The sequence below is a fragment of the Ranitomeya imitator genome, chromosome 7 (assembly GCF_032444005.1).
Source record: "Ranitomeya imitator isolate aRanImi1 chromosome 7, aRanImi1.pri, whole genome shotgun sequence".
Lineage (NCBI taxonomy): Eukaryota > Metazoa > Chordata > Amphibia > Anura > Dendrobatidae > Ranitomeya > Ranitomeya imitator.
The window spans coordinates 219,588,551-219,608,309 of record NC_091288.1 but is presented as its reverse complement, the minus strand read 5'-3'; the positions used below and the strand labels follow the sequence as shown (position 1 = coordinate 219,608,309).

At 44.5% G+C, this 19,759-nt stretch overlaps 1 protein-coding gene across 1 annotated transcript in view; it reads left to right on the top strand.

The window, feature by feature from the left end:
• Positions 1-18,528, top strand: part of HSD3B7 (hydroxy-delta-5-steroid dehydrogenase, 3 beta- and steroid delta-isomerase 7) — a 36,527-nt gene extending 17,999 nt beyond the window's left edge. Inside the window, exons 3-8 of the mRNA XM_069735049.1 lie at positions 7,356-7,511; positions 13,292-13,400; positions 13,514-13,613; positions 13,702-13,864; positions 13,950-14,335; positions 18,283-18,528. Coding sequence (XP_069591150.1) covers positions 7,356-7,511; positions 13,292-13,400; positions 13,514-13,613; positions 13,702-13,864; positions 13,950-14,335; positions 18,283-18,348 — 980 coding nt within the window. The 3' untranslated portion in view covers positions 18,349-18,528. The remainder of the gene's footprint in view (positions 1-7,355; positions 7,512-13,291; positions 13,401-13,513; positions 13,614-13,701; positions 13,865-13,949; positions 14,336-18,282) is intronic.
• Positions 18,529-19,759: the final 1,231 nt, after the last annotated feature.

The following is a 19,759-nucleotide window of genomic DNA, read 5'->3' as shown; positions in this document are numbered from 1 at the left end:
CCATGAGATTTTTCTTGCGCCTTTCAAACAATGCCGCGGCATTAGATGGCTCACACATGATGCAAATAAATGCAAACCATTGTCTAGGTTGTATTGGCATTTGATAAGTGGCAGCTTCTGTTAGGCAAGTATCCCATTCAGAGCCATCGTCAGTTAATCCTCTTGCAATACATGCTTCTTGGAACGTAGGAAAACAGATGCCGTCAGTTGTTCTGAGATCCTCAAAAGATGTCGCGACATTGAGAAGGAGAATTCGGAGAAAGTATTTTTCTCTCTCTAATGGGCCAACGTTAAACATTCTGCCAATTGTGGTTTGATCACCTTTGCTACGTGGTTTCCATATACAATTTTTATCATCCCATGTGTAATGTTCAGGGATTTCAATGTCTAAATATTGTTGGGCATTAGGATCTTCTCGATTCAGTTTAAACCAAGCAAGAAGTTTAGACTTGTTGTTTTTCTGCTGCACAGCTTCAGCTTCTTTACCTGGTGTGAAGCATATTGTCTGCTTGTGTTCAAGGTGGACATTTAATCTTTCCACATGATCAGTTTGATGGTGCATTTTATATTCCCTGAGTCTCCAGCATGCTTCGGGCGCACTTACATATCGAGTTTCCAAGTAATTTTTTACTTCATCCCATTCAACCGTAGCTTCTTGTTCTGTGGCAGAAGTAACAAACTGGAGATTTGCACAATCATGCCCTTTGGAAACGTATTTGAACAAATATTTAACACTTTGTATAGAACTGCCAATCTCAGCGTTTATGTGGGCATTGTATTTTAAGGAAAGATAAGGATTGTAAGGCACAACCCATCTATTATCAATCTTGTTTCCACCAAGTGTAACAAAGTTGTTATCATCCCGACGTTGGTATTTAGGGTATCCATTTACATTGCTATTAGTTTCAGAACAGAAATCTTTGGGAAAGCCTTTAGTACAGTTTCCATTGTCCATGCATGGTGCATTAGGATTAAGTGGACCACATGGACCGTGTATCATGCAAGATGTTACAGATTCATAAAGCTTTGGATGAGTGTCTTTGTGCGGGAGCTCTGCACAAACAATTTTGTCAATTCTTTCTTTATCCCATGCTTTGTATTCCGGGGCCATAAATACCAATATGTGTCCATGAGGGAGACCTCTTTTTTTGGAACTCGATTACATACACCATACCATTAGAACGTCCAAATCTGTGGTGTGTGGTTAAGTCTCCGAGTAGCAATTTTAGCTTCATGTTAAAGACTCGTGCTACTAAATCCGGCCTGTCGCATGGTTGCTGTTGGGCAGCAAATTATCTTTAATTTCCTTCTATTTTGGATTGCACGTTACAGTTACAAATAGGTCTGGTTTGCCATATTTCCTGACCATTGCCATGGCATCTTGGTAGTTTTGTGCCATATTCCTGGGACTTCCTTGGAAAGTTGATGGCAATATGACTTTTCCAGGCAGAATATCTATGTCCATGAAATTGTGGTTGGTAACGAATTGTTGAAGGACATCATATTCTTCAGCTTTTATCGTATTTTGATTTTTGCGCACCCAATTCAAACGGTTAGCTTCAGTTTTGCAATAGGCATCAACCATAAATTGGTGTGTCAGCTTTCCTGCATTAAGGAACTGGTTAAAAGTACCATTGTCGGGGTCGTCACGACAATATCCTTCCTTCACCAGTCATTCCAAATTAGAATAAAAGCATTGGTACCGGATAAGAATGAGTCAGACAAAATGCTGGTTCAAACTCATTGCATGCTCGGGTGTCTACATAGTGTAGCAACGTCACAGCAACTGACTTTATTTTCTAATACACAACATTATATGATCTATTGGGGGAAGGTGTGCAGAGGGCGGGGTTTAAGCAATATGTCTAGTATTCAGTCTTTCTGGTTGGTCTGACGTCATCTGATGGATCCTCCTTCCTCCACGTCACTTTTAGTTTCCATTTCAAGAGAAATGATACTTAGGTTCTCTCTTTTTTAGCAGAGCAAATCTAGGGAATACTGGCAGCCATCTTAAATACAATTACATTTGCATTAGCAAGCATAAAGGGGGAAAACTTATTGTTTCACAGCATAAGAATATAAAAGTACAAAAGAGTATAAAGAAAATATATTTTCACCTTGACACCATCACGAATGGCAAAGTGGTATGCATACCATTGAAGTTGAGTCACATTTCCTCGACCATCTTTTTTTTTTTAGTTTTGTAGTCCACCCAGAGTCCCCATAAGGGAAAAGCAAAGGATAGCACATTGGGTCACAGAGCCTACTTAGAATAGATATATTTTGCAAAATGCCACTTTTTGGATGAATGGTAATGTCACGGTTTTCTGGGGGTGCACCATCCGCGCTGTGGGAAAATGGCAGCAATTTCCCCACTGGCAGTTGGAGCAATGATTCTGCCGGGGTGCATAGTATTTACTTTGTTTCTAATGAAAGGCATGCTATATTCAATAGGCATTCTGTTTTCCAGATTTGCTTTTAGTATTTCTTCTTGTTCAAATAGCAACATATTTTTGTATTGTCTGGAGAAAGGATTGATATCTTCGAGAATTGTTTGTAGCTTTTCCATAACGTTATGAATGCATCCACTGTTGTTTTGGATTTTTCATTCTTTCATTCAAGGCTTGAGCTGAATCCAGAATATATAACTGGGCGTATGTTGGTGATTCACGTTGGTTAGGGTGCAACGCAGGTAAATTTGCCCGTGGATTCTGTAACAGAAAGGACCTGATCGCTTGTGAATTGATTGGTCAATTTGTGCGCAAAAGCGTTAGCACTATTGTAATGATCTTATGTTTTCCATAAAATTCTTGGAGTTTGGTTCCAGTCTCTTCATGCAATTAGTAATATATGAATGCATTCGTACTTCTTCCAGTATGATAGTTCCATTATGACAACAGTTTGTTGTAATTTCATTCTGGAAATGTTCGGCGCAACAAAATGAGCATATGTTGTTCATTGGGCCAGCATAGCATGGTTCAATGTCATTTTCATTGAAGTTTTGAGCAAGCAAAGCAGTGTTGCGAACTCTGACATTCTTCCCCCAGCGGGCAGGTTGTTTAGCACGGGCTGCTCTTTTTGTGTGAGCATTGGTTTTGCGATGCTGGTGAAGCTCATGTTCTGTCATGCAGTGTTGGGCAGACTTATGCCTTTCAGCCTCAGCTTTGCGGATTTGTTGTTGTTGTATTTGGGTGAGATTATGACGGGCAGCCTTTTTTCTAACAGTGTTTTTTTTTCACGCTGCAACGTAAGGTGCTGTTTTTTTAACTCTACTTCTACGAACCTTTTGAGCCTCTGCCCCTTTTTATTTTTTTTTACCTGAGTTTCCTCATGAGAAAGAACTTGTTTGGGGGGCATTATTATGAAAATATGAGGCAAATAACTTGCTAAACTTTTGTAAAAATAATGTGATTTCAGAAATATAGTCAGTAGAAAGTCACTAAATAAGCGATGGCAGAAGACACTTTCAGGGGGACAATTTTTTGAAGAGGCACTGCAGTAGTGAAGCAAATTATGTAACTATGCTCACTAAATGAGTGATGGCAGAAGACACTGTCAGGGAGACAGTTTGTTGAAGATAGACTGCAGCATTAAAGAAAATGGAGCCGAAAAGTGCAGACTGGTGCTTCAGGAATCGGCGCCTGCGCAGTCTGCACTTTCCGCCGCCATTTTCTTGAAGACACACTGAGGTTTCCCACAAAATGGCGCCGGAAAGCGCGAACTGCGCATGCGCCGATTGCGGGAGAAGGCGGCCATTCATTGCCCGGAGTCAGGGGGCCTAAAAGTAAGAAATCGCTGTGGCATGAAGTGCCACAGCGAAATGAGGGCGGGATCTGTTCTGCCGCCATTTTCTTTCTCCTCCTGGTGCCGGAATCGGCGCCTGCGCAGTCCGCGCTTTCCGGCGCCATTTTCTTGAAGACACACTGCAGTGTGTCTTCAAGAAAATGGCGCCGGATAGCGCGGACTGCGCAGGCGCCGATTCCGGCACCAGGAAGAGCAAGACAATGGCGCTCGAAACGAATAGCATAAGTAAAAACTTACTGTGTCGACAGATTATTTGCATAATCAGGGCGCACATACGGCGCCCCCGTGCTCCCGACCCCCTGCTCTCGGCGGCATCTATAATAGACGGCGCCCCCGTGCTCCCGACCCCCTGCTCTCGGCGGCATTTTCTATAATGTAACGCTAGGAGCGTCGCGCCTGCGCAGTCTATTAAGGCTTCGGACAGAGTGACGCTTCCACCGTTATATTATAGATTTGTCACTTATCTACAATGTGTCCTCCAGGACTGTGCTAAATAAAGTTTCTTTGAAGAACAAAATATGACCCTCCATAGCAACCAATCAGAGTTTAGCTTTCACTTTTAAACCTGTTCTAGATGGAATGGAAGCTGGAATCTGATTGGTTCCTGTGGACTTTTCTGTATGAACAAATTCTCGACTAGCTTTAATAAACTTTATTTATATAATGACAACGGAAACAAAGGCTATAATTGTTGACATTTTATTACCGACTGCAGCTGTAATGTGATGGTGGACGGAGGACATTATCCTCCCCAGGTTATTGCAGCCCACATCTTCTGCTCCAAATTAGTCTTCTCCAACAAATCAAAGTCAGGACGGAGGCTAGAACGTGGAGTGGAACGTGAGGTAGGACGTGGAGTGGGACAGGTGGTAGGGTGTGGAGTAGGATGTGGAGTGGGACGGGTGGTAGGGTGTGGAGTGGGACGGGTGGTAGGGTGTGGAGTAGGATGTGGAGTGGGACAGGTGGTAGGGTGTGGAGTAGGACGTGGAGTGGGATGGGTGGTAGGACGTGGAGTAGGATGTGGAGTGGGACGGGTGGTAGGGCGTGGAGTAGGATGTGGAGTGGGACGGGTGGTAGGGCGTGGAGTGGGACGGGTGGTAGGACGTGGAGTGGGACGGGTGGTAGGGTGTGGAGTAGGATGTGGAGTGGGACGGGTGGTAGGGTGTGGAGTGGGTCAGGTGGTAGGACGTGGAGTAGGATGTGGAGTGGGATGGGTGGTAGGGCGTGGAGTTGGATGTGGAGTGGGACGGGTGGTAGGATGTGGAGTGGGACGGGTTGTAGGACGTGGAGTAGGACGTGGAGTAGGATGTGGAGTGGGACGGGTGGTAGGACGTGGAGTGGGAGGGGTGGTAGGGTGTGGAGTAGGATGTGGAGTGGGACGGGTGGTAGGACGTGGAGTAGGACGTGGAGTGGGACGGGTGGTAGGGTGTGGAGTAGGATGTGGAGTGGGACGGGTGGTAGGGCGTGGAGTAGGATGTGGAGTGGGACTGGTGGTAGGGCGTGGAGTAGGATGTGGAGTGGGACGGGTGGTAGGGCGTGGAGTAGGATGTGGGATGGGTGGTAGGGCGTGGAGTAGGATGTGGAGTGGGACGGGTGGTAGGGCGTGGAGTAGGATGTGGAGTGGGACGGGTGGTAGGACGTGGAGTAGGATGTGGAGTGGGATGGGTGGTAGGGCGTGGAGTAGGGCGTGGAGTGGGACGGGTGGTAGGGCGTGGAGTAGGATGTGGAGTGGGACGGGTGGTAGGGCGTGGAGTAGGATGTGGAGTGGGACGGGTGGTAGGGCGTGGAGTAGGATGTGGAGTGGGACGGGTGGTAGGGCGTGGAGTAGGATGTGGAGTGGGACGGGTGGTAGGGCGTGGAGTGGGACGGGTGGTAGGACGTGGAGTGGGACGGGTGGTAGGGTGTGGAGTAGGATGTGGAGTGGGACGGGTGGTAGGGCGTGGAGTAGGATGTGGAGTGGGACGGGTGGTAGGGCATGGAGTAGGATGTGGAGTGGGACGGGTGGTAGGGCGTGGAGTAGGATGTGGAGTGGGACGGGTGGTAGGACGTGGAGTAGGATGTGGAGTAGGATGTGGAGTGGGATGGGTGGTAGGGCGTGGAGTAGGGCGTGGAGTGGGACGGGTGGTAGGGCGTGGAGTAGGATGTGGAGTGGGACGGGTGGTAGGGCGTGGAGTAGGATGTGGAGTGGGACGGGTGGTAGGACGTGGAGTAGGATGTGGAGGGGGATGGGTGGTAGGGCGTGGAGTAGGGCGTGGAGTGGGATGGGTGGTAGGGCGTGGAGTAGGATGTGGAGTAGGATGTGGAGTGGGACGGGTGGTAGGACGTGGAGTAGGATGTGGAGGGGGATGGGTGGTAGGGCGTGGAGTAGGATGTGGAGTGGGACGGGTGGTAGGGCGTGGAGTAGGGCGTGGAGTGGGACGGGTGGTAGGGCGTGGAGTAGGATGTGGAGTGGGACGGGTGGTAGGGCGTGGAGTAGGATGTGGAGTGGGACGGGTGGTAGGACGTGGAGTAGGATGTGGAGTGGGATGGGTGGTAGGGCGTGGAGTAGGGCGTGGAGTGGGACGGGTGGTAGGGCGTGGAGTAGAAGGTGAGCTGTGACCCAGGAGGTCTGGACTGTGTAGGGGGTTTTGCATTGGGGCCTACAGGCTTCATGTTCCCCCGATTAGGCTGCGACAATTGAGGTCGTCATCATCTCATTACTGATAAATTCCTCCTTCCAGAAAGTCCCCAAATCTCACAAGTGCCGGGTAGGGACCAAGCACAAGGGAGGGAACAGTGAGATGTCCCGAAATACAACCACAACCCACAGAGTCCGCCTGTGTCCTGTACCACCGCAGCATCGCCGGCCATCACCATCGTCATACTCCAGTCACAGCCAGAGCTGCAGCCTTATCGTGTCTTATCCTCCAGTCCCAGCCACAGCTGCGGTCACTTCTGCTGCCACATTATCACTGCTGCAAACAATGTCACGAGCAATAAGTCTCCATTCAGATTGTAAATTATTGTTCTAAACTTGTTTTTTCCTCGCCTTTTTTAGCCTCTGTTTGCTGTCAGTGAGTCGGAACATTCTCATTTACATCCAGAAACTGAAAACCCCTCTAAACCCAATACTGATCACAGCTGAGGGTTTGTCGCACTGTATCCACTCCACAAAACCCTGAGATACCTTGTAACAGTCTCACAGCAGCTGAGCGGTTATCTGGCCTGATACATTGTGGCAGAGCCTCAGCAGTGAGGCAGCAGCAGACTTCAGTGCAGTATTTGTGATTCGGATTCTTCCTTATTTTATAAGGACGGACAGAAAATAACAGAAAATGAATCAAATGTTCCAGACTCTGCGGCCAAAACCGCGGAATAAGCAGCGCGGGCGTCTCCCCGGGAGCAGGCCGCGTGTGATTACCGCCAGGACGTGGTCACATCGGTGCACACGGCCCCGCGCCTCAGCAATGGCTCATGAAGCCTCCCACTCTAACCACAGAGGTGGCGTTCCCCTTTAAATGTTGTGAACCATCAGAAATACAAGAGTTGACTCCTGTTCTCTTCTGCCACAGACCACGTGACGGTCCGATTGATCCAAGGAGATATCTCGTCTCTGGCGGACGTCCAATCCGCCCTCCGTGGCGCTCACGTGGTCATACACACCGCCAGCCTGGTGGACGTGTGGGGTCGTGTCCCAGCCAGCAAGATCACAGCGGTCAATGTGACAGGTAGGAAAGAAAACGAGAAAAACATCAGTGTGAACATGTGCGTCATTAATGGAGTCCAGGAACAATATCCACCACAGATCCAGAACGTCACTGATAGGAAAGTGCGGCGGTATTATCTGCCCCAAATCCAGAGGATACACCAGAGTGAATGTTACAGCATAGATGAAGATATTCTCACATACACGTCACTACGGGCTTAATATCGCCATACTGTGCTAATGAGACGGAGCATAATCCTGGTCACCCTTACTGGTTCTAATAAACATGGACTTTTAGAAGATTTTCAACATACTGGACCTTGTCTTTCCATACAATAATACTGCTCCTATGTGCAAGAATATAACTACTATAATACTGCTCCTATGTACAAGAATATACCTACTATAATACTGCCCCTATGTACAAGAATATAACTACTATAATACTGCCCCTATGTACAGGAATATAACTACTATAATACTGTCCCTATGTACAAGAATATAACTACTATAATACTGCTCCTATGTACAAGAATATAACTACTATAATACTGCTCCTATGTACAGGAATATAACTACTATAATACTGCTCCTATGTACAGGAATATAACTACTATAATACTGCCCCTATGTACAGGAATATAACTACTATAATACTGCCCCCTATGTACAAGAATATAACTACTATAATACTGCCCCTATGTACAACAATATAACTACTATAATACTGCTCCTATGTACAACAATATAACTACTATAATACTGCTCCTATGTACAAGAATATAACTACTATAATACTGCTCCTATGTACAAGAATATAACTACTATAATACTGCCCCTATGTACAAGAATATAACTACTATAATACTGCTCCTATGTACAACAATATAACTACTATAATACTGCTCCTATGTACAACAATATAACTACTATAATACTGCTCCTATGTACAAGAATATAACTACTATAATACTGCCCCTATGTACAAGAATATAACTACTATAATACTGCTCCTATGTACAAGAATATAACTACTATAATACTGCCCCTATGTACAAGAATATAACTACTATAATACTGCCCCTATGTACAAGAATATAACTACTATAATACTGCCCCTATGTACAAGAATATAACTACTATAATACTGCCCCTATGTACAAGAATATAACTACTATAATACTGTCCCTATGTACAAGAATATAACTACTATAATACTGCCCCTATGTACAAGAATATAACTACTATAATACTGCCCCTATGTACAAGAATATAACTACTATAATACTGCCCCTATGTACAAGAATATAACTACTATAATACTGCCCCTATGTACAAGAATATAACTACTATAATACTGCCCCTATGTACAAGAATATAACTACTATAATACTGCTCCTATGTACAAGAATATAACTACTATAATACTGCTCCCTATGTACAAGAATATAACTACTATAATACTGCCCCTATATACAAGAATATAACTACTATAATACTGCTCCTATATACAAGAATATAACTACTATAATACTGCTCCTATGTACAAGAATATAACTACTATAATACTGCCCCCTATGTATAAGAATATATCTACTATAATACTGCTCCTATGTACAAGAATATAATTATAATACTGCTCCTAAGTACAAGAATATAACTACTATAATACTGCCCCTAAGTACAAGAATATAACTACTATAATAATGCTCCTATGTACAAGAATATAACTACTATAATACTGCCCCTATGTACAAGAATATAATTATAATACTGCTCCTAAGTACAAGAATATAACTACTATAATACTGCCCCTAAGTACAAGAATATAACTACTATAATACTGCTCCTATGTACAAGAATATAACTACTATAATACTGTCCCTATATACAAGAATATAACTACTATAATACCGCTCCTATGTACAAGAATATAACTACTATAATACTGCCCCTATGTACAAGAATATAACTACTATAATACTGTCCCCTATGTGCAAGAATATAACTACTATAATACTGTCCCTATATACAAGAATATCACTACTATAATACTGTCCCTATATACAAGAATATAACTACTATAATACCGCTCCTATGTACAAGAATATAACTACTATAATACTGCCCCTATGTACAAGAATATAACTACTATAATACTGTCCCCTATGTGCAAGAATATAACTACTATAATACTGCCCCTATGTACAAGAATATAACTATGGAACTAGAGAGAGTACAAAGGAGGGCAACAAAATTAATAAAGGGGATGGGAGAACTACAATACCCAGATAGATTAGCGAAATTAGGATTATTTAGTCTGGAAAAAAGACTACTGAGGGGCGATCTAATAACCATGTATAAGTATATAAGGGGACAATACAAATACCTCGCTGAGGATCTGTTTATACCAAGGAAGGTGACGGGCACAAGGGGGCATTCTTTGCGTCTGGAGGAGAGAAGGTTTTTCCACCAACATAGAAGAGGATTCTTTACTGTTAGGGCAGTGAGAATCTGGAATTGCTTGCCTGAGGAGGTGGTGATGGCGAACTCAGTCGAGGGGTTCAAGAGAGGCCTGGATGTCTTCCTGGAGCAGAACAATATTGTATCATACAATTATTAGGTTCTGTAGAAGGACGTAGATCTGGGGATTTATTATGATGGAATATAGGCTGAACTGGATGGACAAATGTCTTTTTTCGGCCTTACTAACTATGTTACTATGTTACTATGTTACTATGTTACTATGTAACTACTATAATACTGCTCCTATGTACAAGAATATAACTACTATAATACTGCCCCCTATATACAAGAATATAACTACTATAATACTGCCACTATGTACAAGAATATAACTACTATAATACTGTCCCCTATGTGCAAGAATATAACTACTATAATACTGCCCCTATGTACAAGAATATAACTACTATAATACTGCCTCCTATGTACAAGAATATAACTACTATAATACTGCTCCATGTACAAGAATATAACTACTTTAATACTGCTCCCTATGTACAAGAATATAACTACTTTAATACTGCTCCCTATGTACAAGAATATAACTACTATAATACTGCTCCCTATGTACAAGAATATAACTACTATAATACTGCCTCCTATGTACAAGAATATAACTACTATAACACTGCCTCCTATATACAAGAATATAACTACTATAATACTGCCCCTATGTACAAGAATTTAACTACTATAATACTGTCCCTATCTACAAGAATATATCTACTATAATACTGCCCCTATGTACAGGAATATAACTACTATAATACTGCCCCTATGTACAGGAATATAACTACTATAATATCGCCCCTATGTACAAGACTATAACTCCTATAATACTGCCCCTATGTACAAGAATATAACTCCTATAATACTGCCCCTATGTACAAGACTATAACTCCTATAATACTGCCCCTATGTACAAGAATATATCTACTATAATACTGCTCCTATCTACAAGAATATAACTACTATAATACTGCTCCTATATACAAGAATATAACTACTATAATACTGTCCCTATGTACAAGAATATAACTCCTATAATACTGCCCCTATGTACAAGACTATAACTCCTATAATACTGCTCCTATGTACAAGAACATAACTACTATAATACTGCCCCTATGTACAAGAATATAACTACTATAATACTACCCCTATGTACAAGAATATAACTACTATAATACTGCTCCTATGTACAAGAATATAACTACTATAATACTGTCCCTATGTACAAGAATATAACTCCTATAATACTGCTCCCTATGTACAAGAATATAACTACTGTAATACTGTCCCTATGTACAAGAATATAACTACTATAATACTGCCCCTATGTTCAAGAATATAACTACTATAATACTGCCCCTATGTACAAGAATATAACTACTATAATACTGCCCCTATGTACAAGAATATAACTACTATAATACTGCTCCTATATACAAGAATATAACTACTATAATACTGTCCCTATGTACAAGAATATAACTACTATAATACTGCCCCTATGTACAAGAATATAACTACTATAATACTGCCCCTATGTACAAGAATATAACTACTATAATACTGCCCCTATGTACAAGAATATAACTACTATAATACTGCTCCCTATGTACAAGAATATAACTACTATAATACTGTCCCTATGTACAAGAATATAACTACTATAATACTGCCCCTATGTACAAGAATATAACTACTATAATACTGTCCCTATGTACAAGAATATAACTACTATAATACTGCCCCTATGTACAAGAATATAACTACTATAATACTGCCCCTATGTACAAGAATATAACTACTATAATACTGTCCCTATGTACAAGAATATAACTACTATAATACTGCCCCTATGTACAAGAATATAACTACTATAATACTGCCCCTATGTACAAGAATATAACTACTATAATACTGCCCCTATGTACAAGAATATAACTACTATAATACTGCCCCTATGTACAAGAATATAACTACTATAATACTGCCCCTATGTACAAGAATATAACTACTATAATACTGCCCCTATGTACAAGAATATAACTACTATAATACTGCCCCTATGTACAAGAATATAACTACTATAATACTGCCCCTATGTACAAGAATATAACTACTATAATACTGCCCCCTATGTACAGGAATATAACTACTATAATACTGCCCCTATGTACAAGAATATAACTACTATAATACCGCCCCTATGTACAAGAATATAACTACTATAATACCGCCCCTATGTACAAGAATATAACTACTATAATACTGCCCCTATGTACAAGAATATAACTACTATAATACTGCCCCTATGTACAAGACTATAACTACTATAATACTGCCCCTATGTACAAGAATATAACTACTATAATACTGCCCCTATGTACAAGAATATAACTACTATAATACTGCCCCTATGTACAAGAATATAACTACTATAATACTGCCCCTATGTACAAGAATATAACTACTATAATACTGCTCCTATATACAAGAATATAACTACTATAATACCGTCCCTATGTACAAGAATATAACTACTATAATACCGCCCCTATGTACAAGAATATAACTACTATAATACCGCCCCTATGTACAAGAATATAACTACTATAATACTGCCCCCTATGTACAGGAATATAACTCCTATAATACCGCTCCTATGTACAAGAATATAACTACTATAATACTGCCCCTATGTACAAGAATATAACTATAATACTGCTCCTATGTACAAGAATATAACTCCTATAATACCGCCCCTATGTACACATCTACAGAGTTCCTTGCTCCTGTGGGTGACGGTGTCAGAGCTCCGACTTTCGGGGACACTCCACTGAGCGGAGTGTTTTGTGATGACGGTGCTTTTCCAGTATCGTGCGGATTATTATACCGCACATGTTGTACATTTTATTACCGTATTTCCGGCCTCTGGACCCGACATGAGTCACATTGTGCAGCTCCACATATGTAGGAAAATTCATGTCACAGCCTCATCTTGGGGGGAGAATTCCTCCGGATTTTCCTCCTGCGCCCGTAGACACTCGTCAGCTTATGGTGCACGGTGTGAATGTTGTCGGAGCTCGCCCGTCTATTGCCTGAAAATGTTCCAGCTCCAGCAATGACCACCAGGTGGCGACACGTAGATGAGTATCTGTGTGGCCCTGGCCTGTGGCGGCCCCCCGGGTCATATCCCCCCCATGTGACCCTTCTGTAGACGTGAATGGTCGGCAGCTCGGTGACCGGCGATCGCTCCTTTGTCCGCAGGGACGGAGAACGTGCTGAGGGTCTGCGAGGAGGAAGGGATCCAGTACCTGCTCTACACCAGCAGCATGGAGGTCGTGGGGCCCAATTTACACAAGGATCCCTTCTATAGGTAATGTGTGTGCTGTCTACTGTTCCCTGTTGTCAGCCATTTCAGACCTGTTCTGAGCCTCCGACATTGGGGTTGCTGTCCTTTAAGAAGCTTCTCCGCTCTGCCGGTTGCAGGGGTAACGAGGACACGGTATACACCGTCTACCACAACCAGCCGTACCCGCTGAGCAAGTCCAAGGCCGAGAAGCTGGTGCTGGAGGCCAACGGGATGAAGGTAACGCCCTGAGCGGCCCGCGGGGGTCAGCACTGTGCGCGTGGTGTGTGAGATCATGGCGGGTGGATAACTTACGTTGTGCGCACAGATAAAAGGCGGGAAGACCCTCTACACCTGCGCGCTGCGCCCCACTGGGATCTACGGCGAGGGCCACGAGCTCATGAGGCAGTTCTACCAGCGGGGCCTGAAGAAGGGCCGGCGGGTGTTCAGAGCCATCCCGTCATCCACAGAACACGGACGCGTCTATGTCGGTGAGAACATCCCACCCAGAGCTGCATTCATAGTTCTGCTGCAGGACGTTACACCTCATCCTCTCATCTCCCTGTCCTCCTGCAGGTAACGTGGCCTGGATGCATCTCCTGGCGGCCCGCCAGCTGCAGGAACGCCCGTCCGCTCTGGGCGGCCAGGTGTACTTCTGCTACGACCACTCTCCGTATAAGAGCTACGAGGACTTCAATATGGAGTTCCTGTCATCCTGCGGGTTCCGGACGGTCGGCTCGCGCCCGCTGGTGCCGTATTTCCTGCTCTACTTGTTGGCGCTGCTGAATTCTGTTCTGCAGTGGCTCCTCCACCCGTTCTGTACCTACGCCCCGATACTGAACTCCTACACCCTGGCGGTGGCCAGCACCACGTTCACCGTGCAGACGGACAAGGCGGAGCGGCACTTCGGCTACCAACCGCTGTTCAGCTGGGAGGAGAGCAAGCGGCGTACAGTGGCCTGGGTGAGGAGCTTTGAGGAGGGGGAAAAGAGCAAATGACCCCGACAATGGGGGGCACCGGTCACTATACAGTACAGATAATGGGGCACCGGTCACTATACAGTACAGATAATGGGGCACCGGTCACTATACAGTACAGATAATGGGGCACCGATCACTATACAGTACAGATAATGGGGCATCGGTCACTATACAGTAGATAATGAGGCACCGGTCACTATACAGTACAGATAATGGGGCACCGGTCACTATGCAGTAGATAATGAGGCACCGGTCACTATCCAGTACAGATAATGCGGCACCGGTCACTATACAGTACAGATAATGGGGCACCGGTCACTATCCAGTACAGATAATGGGGCACCGGTCACTATACAGTACAGATAATGGGGCACCGATCACTATACAGTACAGATAATGGGGCACCGGTCACTATACAGTACAGATAATGGGGCACCGGTCACTATACAGTACAGATAATGGGGCACCGATCACTATACAGTACAGATAATGGGGCACCGGTCACTATACAGTACAGATAATGGGGCACCGGTCACTATACAGTACAGATAATGGGGCACCGATCACTATACAGTACAGATAATGGGGCACCGGTCACTGTACAGTACATATAATGGGGCACCGGTCACTATACAGTACAGATGATGGGGCACCGGTCACTATACAGTACAGATGATGGGGCACCGGTCACTATACAGTACAGATAATGGGGCACCGGTCACTATACAGTACAGATAATGGGGCACCGGTCACTATACAGTACAGATAATGGGGCACCGGTCACTATGCAGTAGATAATGAGGCACCGGTCACTATCCAGTACAGATAATGCGGCACCGGTCACTATACAGTACAGATAATGGGGCACCGGTCACTATCCAGTACAGATAATGGGGCACCGGTCACTATGCAGTAGATAATGAGGCACCGGTCACTATCCAGTACAGATAATGCGGCACCGGTCACTATACAGTACAGATAATGGGGCACCGGTCACTATCCAGTACAGATAATGGGGCATCGGTCACTGTACAGTACAGATAATGGGGCACCGGTCACTATCCAGTACAGATAATGGGGCACCGGTCACTATGCAGTAGATAATGAGGCACCGGTCACTATCCAGTACAGATAATGCGGCACCGGTCACTATACAGTACAGATAATGGGGCACCGGTCACTATCCAGTACAGATAATGCGGCACCGGTCACTATACAGTACAGATAATGGGGCACCGGTCACTATCCAGTACAGATAATGGGGCACCGGTCACTATGCAGTAGATAATGAGGCACCGGTCACTATCTAGTACAGATAATGCGGCACCGGTCACTATACAGTACAGATAATGGGGCACCGGTCACTATCCAGTACAGATAATGGGGCATCGGTCACTGTACAGTACAGATAATGGGGCACCGGTCACTGTACAGTACAGATAATGGGGCACCGGTCACTATACAGTACAGATAATGGGGCACCAGTCATTGTACAGTACAGATGATGGGGCACCGGTCACTATCCAGTAGATAATGGGGCACCGGTCACTATCCAGTAGATAATGGGGCACCGGTCACTATCCAGTACAGATAATGGGGCACCAGTCACTATCCAGTACAGATAATGGGGCACCGGTCACTATCCAGTACAGATAATGGGGCACCGATCACTGTACAGTACAGATGATGGGGCACCGGTCACTGTACAGTACAGATGATGGGGCACCGGTCACTGCACAGTACAGATAATGGGGCACCGGTCACTATACAGTACAGATAATGGGGCACCGGTCACTATACAGTACAGATAATGGGGCACCGGTCACTATACAGTACAGATAATGGGCACCGGTCACTATACAGTACAGATAATGGGCACCGGTCACTATACAGGACAGATGATGGGGCACCGGTCACTGCACAGTACAGATAATGGGGCACCGGTCACTATACAGTACAGATAATGGGGCACCGGTCACTATACAGTACAGATAATGGGGCACCGGTCACTATACAGTACAGATAATGGGGCAGCGGTCACTACAGCCTGCACATTGCAGTACCACTCACAGTCTCTAGGTGGAGATCTTTCTGACGTGATTTACTTCCTCACTCACCACCTACAGGCTGGGATCGTTACTACAGCGGCTGAATCAGAAATATCCAATGTTCTCTTATAATAATATAAAACTAGATGAGAAATCCTCCTCCGCAGCCGGGTAATCAGCGGTGTCTGAGCGACGGCCTATATGTATATTTCCATTTATCTACAGTGGGGCAAAAAAGTATTTAGTCAGTCAGCAATAGTGCAAGTTCCACCACTTAAAAAGATGAGAGGCGTCTGTAATTTACATCATAGGTAGACCTCAACTATGGGAGACAAACTGAGAAAAAAAAATCCAGAAAATCACATTGTCTGTTTTTTTTAACATTTTTTTTGCATATTATGGTGGAAAATAAGTATTTGGTCAGAAACAAACAATCAAGATTTCTGGCTCTCACAGACCTGTAACTTCTTCTTTAAGAGTCTCCTCTTTCCTCCACTCATTGCCTGTAGTAATGGCACCTGTTTAAACTTGTTATCAGTATAAAAAGACACCTGTGCACACCCTCAAACAGTCTGACTCCAAACTCCACTATGGTGAAGACCAAAGAGCTGTCAAAGGACACCAGAAACAAAATTGTAGCCCTGCACCAGGCTGGGAAGACTGAATCTGCAATAGCCAACCAGCTTGGAGTGAAGAAATCAACAGTGGGAGCAATAATTAGAAAATGGAAGACATACAAGACCACTGATAATCTCCCTCGATCTGGGGCTCCACGCAAAATCCCTCCCCGTGGGGTCAGAATGATCACAAGAACGGTGAGCAAAAATCCCAGAACCACGCGGGGGGACCTAGTGAATGAACTGCAGAGAGCTGGGACCAATGTAACAAGGCCTACCATAAGTAACACACTACGCTACCATGGACTCAGATCCTGCAGTGCCAGACGTGTCCCACTGCTTAAGCCAGTACATATCCGGGCCCGTCTGAAGTTTGCTAGAGAGCATTTGGATGATCCAGAGGAGTTTGGGGAGAATGTCCTATGGTCTGATGAAACCAAACTGGAACTGTTTGGTAGAAACACAACTTGTCATGTTTGGAGGAAAAAGAATACTGAGTTGCATCCATCAAACACCATACATACTGTAAAGCATGGTGGTGGAAACATCATGCTTTGGGGCTGTTTCTCTGCAAAGGGGCCAGGACGACTGATCCGGGTACATGAAAGAATGAATGGGGCCATGTATCGTGAGATTTTGAGTGCAAACCTCCTTCCATCAGCAAGGGCATTGAAGATGAAACGTGGCTGGGTCTTTCAACATGACAATGATCCAAAGCACACCGCCAGGGCAACGAAGGAGTGGCTTCGTAAGAAGCATTTCAAGGTCCTGGAGTGGTCTAGCCAGTCTCCAGATCTCAACCCTATAGAAAACCTTTGGAGGGAGTTGAAAGTCCGTGTTGCCAAGCGAAAAGCCAAAAACATCACTGCTCTAGAGGAGATCTGCATGGAGGAATGGGCCAACATACCAACAACAGTGTGTGGCAACCTTGTGAAGACTTACAGAAAACGTTTGACCTCTGTCATTGCCAACAAAGGATATATTACAAAGTATTGAGATGAAATTTTGTTTCTGACCAAATACTTATTTTCCAACATAATATGCAAATAAATTGTTAAAAAAACAGACAATGTGATTTTCTGGATTTTTTTTTCTCAGTTTGTCTCCCATAGTTGAGGTCTACCTATGATGTAAATTACAGACGCCTCTCATCTTTTTAAGTGGTGGAACTTGCACTATTGCTGACTGACTAAATACTTTTTTGCCCCACTGTATATATTCTATATCACTGCCATTCTAACCAGCAGAGAACATTTTATTTAAGGGCACAGAAAAGTCGGCCAGGACTCATCCTGTGTACAATCCTATATGTAACCAAGCTGAATACTGATGGGTGTAATATACAGACCCTGGATCCTCTGGAGAGGGAGACACCCTGGCCAATAGAGGGGGCCGCAAAAAATGAGCTGTGGGAATCTCATAACAGATGGGACGTGAAAAGGGGAGAGGCAAAGTCGTTTACAAAGAGTTTTTGACGTGTTTCTAAGGATTAAAGTGAATATCTTGCCTAGTCTGCCATTTTTTCTGATACAGAGCTCCAAATCATCTGCTTAGACATAAGAAGATTCTGTCTGCAGTCACCACTAGGGGGAGCTCCCTGTATACAGAGATACATGATAACATCCTGTGCAGCCACCACTAGGGGGAGCTCCCTGTATACAGAGATACATAATAAGATCCTGTCTGCAGTCACCACTAGGGGGAGCTCCCTGTATACAGAGATACATGATAAGATCCTGTCTGCAGCCACCACTAGGGGGAGCTCCCTGTATACAGATATACATGATAAGATCCTGTCTGCAGCCACCACTAGGGGGAGCTCCCTGTATACAGATATACATGATAAGATCCTGTCTGCAGTCACCACTAGGGGGAGCTCCCTGTATACAGATATACATGATAAGATCCTGTCTGTAGTCACCACTAGGGGGAGCTCCCTGTATACAGAGATACATGATAAGATCCTGTCTGCAGTCACCACTAGGGGGAGCTCCCTGTATACAGATATACATAATAAGATCCTGCCTGCAGTCACCACTAGGGGGAGCTCCCTGTATACAGAGATACATGATAAGATCCTGTCTGCAGCCACCACTAGGGGGAGCTCCCTGTATACAGAGATACATGATAAGATCCCGTCTGCAGCCACCACTAGGGGGAGCTCCCTGTATACAGATATACATGATAAGATCCTGTCTGCAGTCACCACTAGGGGGAGCTCCCTGTATACAGATATACATGATAAGATCCTGTCTGTAGTCACCACTAGGGGGAGCTCCCTGTATACAGAGATACATGATAAGATTCTGTCTGCAGCCACCACTAGGGGGAGCTCCCTGTATACAGAGATACATGATAAGATCCTGTCTGCAGCCACCACTAGTGGGAGCTCCCTGTATACAGAGATACATGATAAGATCCTGTCTGCAGCCACCACTAGGGGGAGCTCCCTGTATACAGAGATACATGATAAGATCCTGTCTGCAGCCACCACTAGTGGGAGCTCCCTGTATACAGAGATACATGATAAGATCCTGTCTGCAGTCACCACTAGGGGGAGCTCCCTGTATACAGAGATACATGATAAGATCCTGTCTGCAGTCACCACTAGGGGGAGCTCCCTGTATACAGAGATACATGATAAGATCCTGTCTGCAGCCACCACTAGGGGGAGCTCCCTGTATACAGAGATACATGATAAGATCCTGTCTGCAGTCACCACTAGGGGGAGCTCCCTGTAT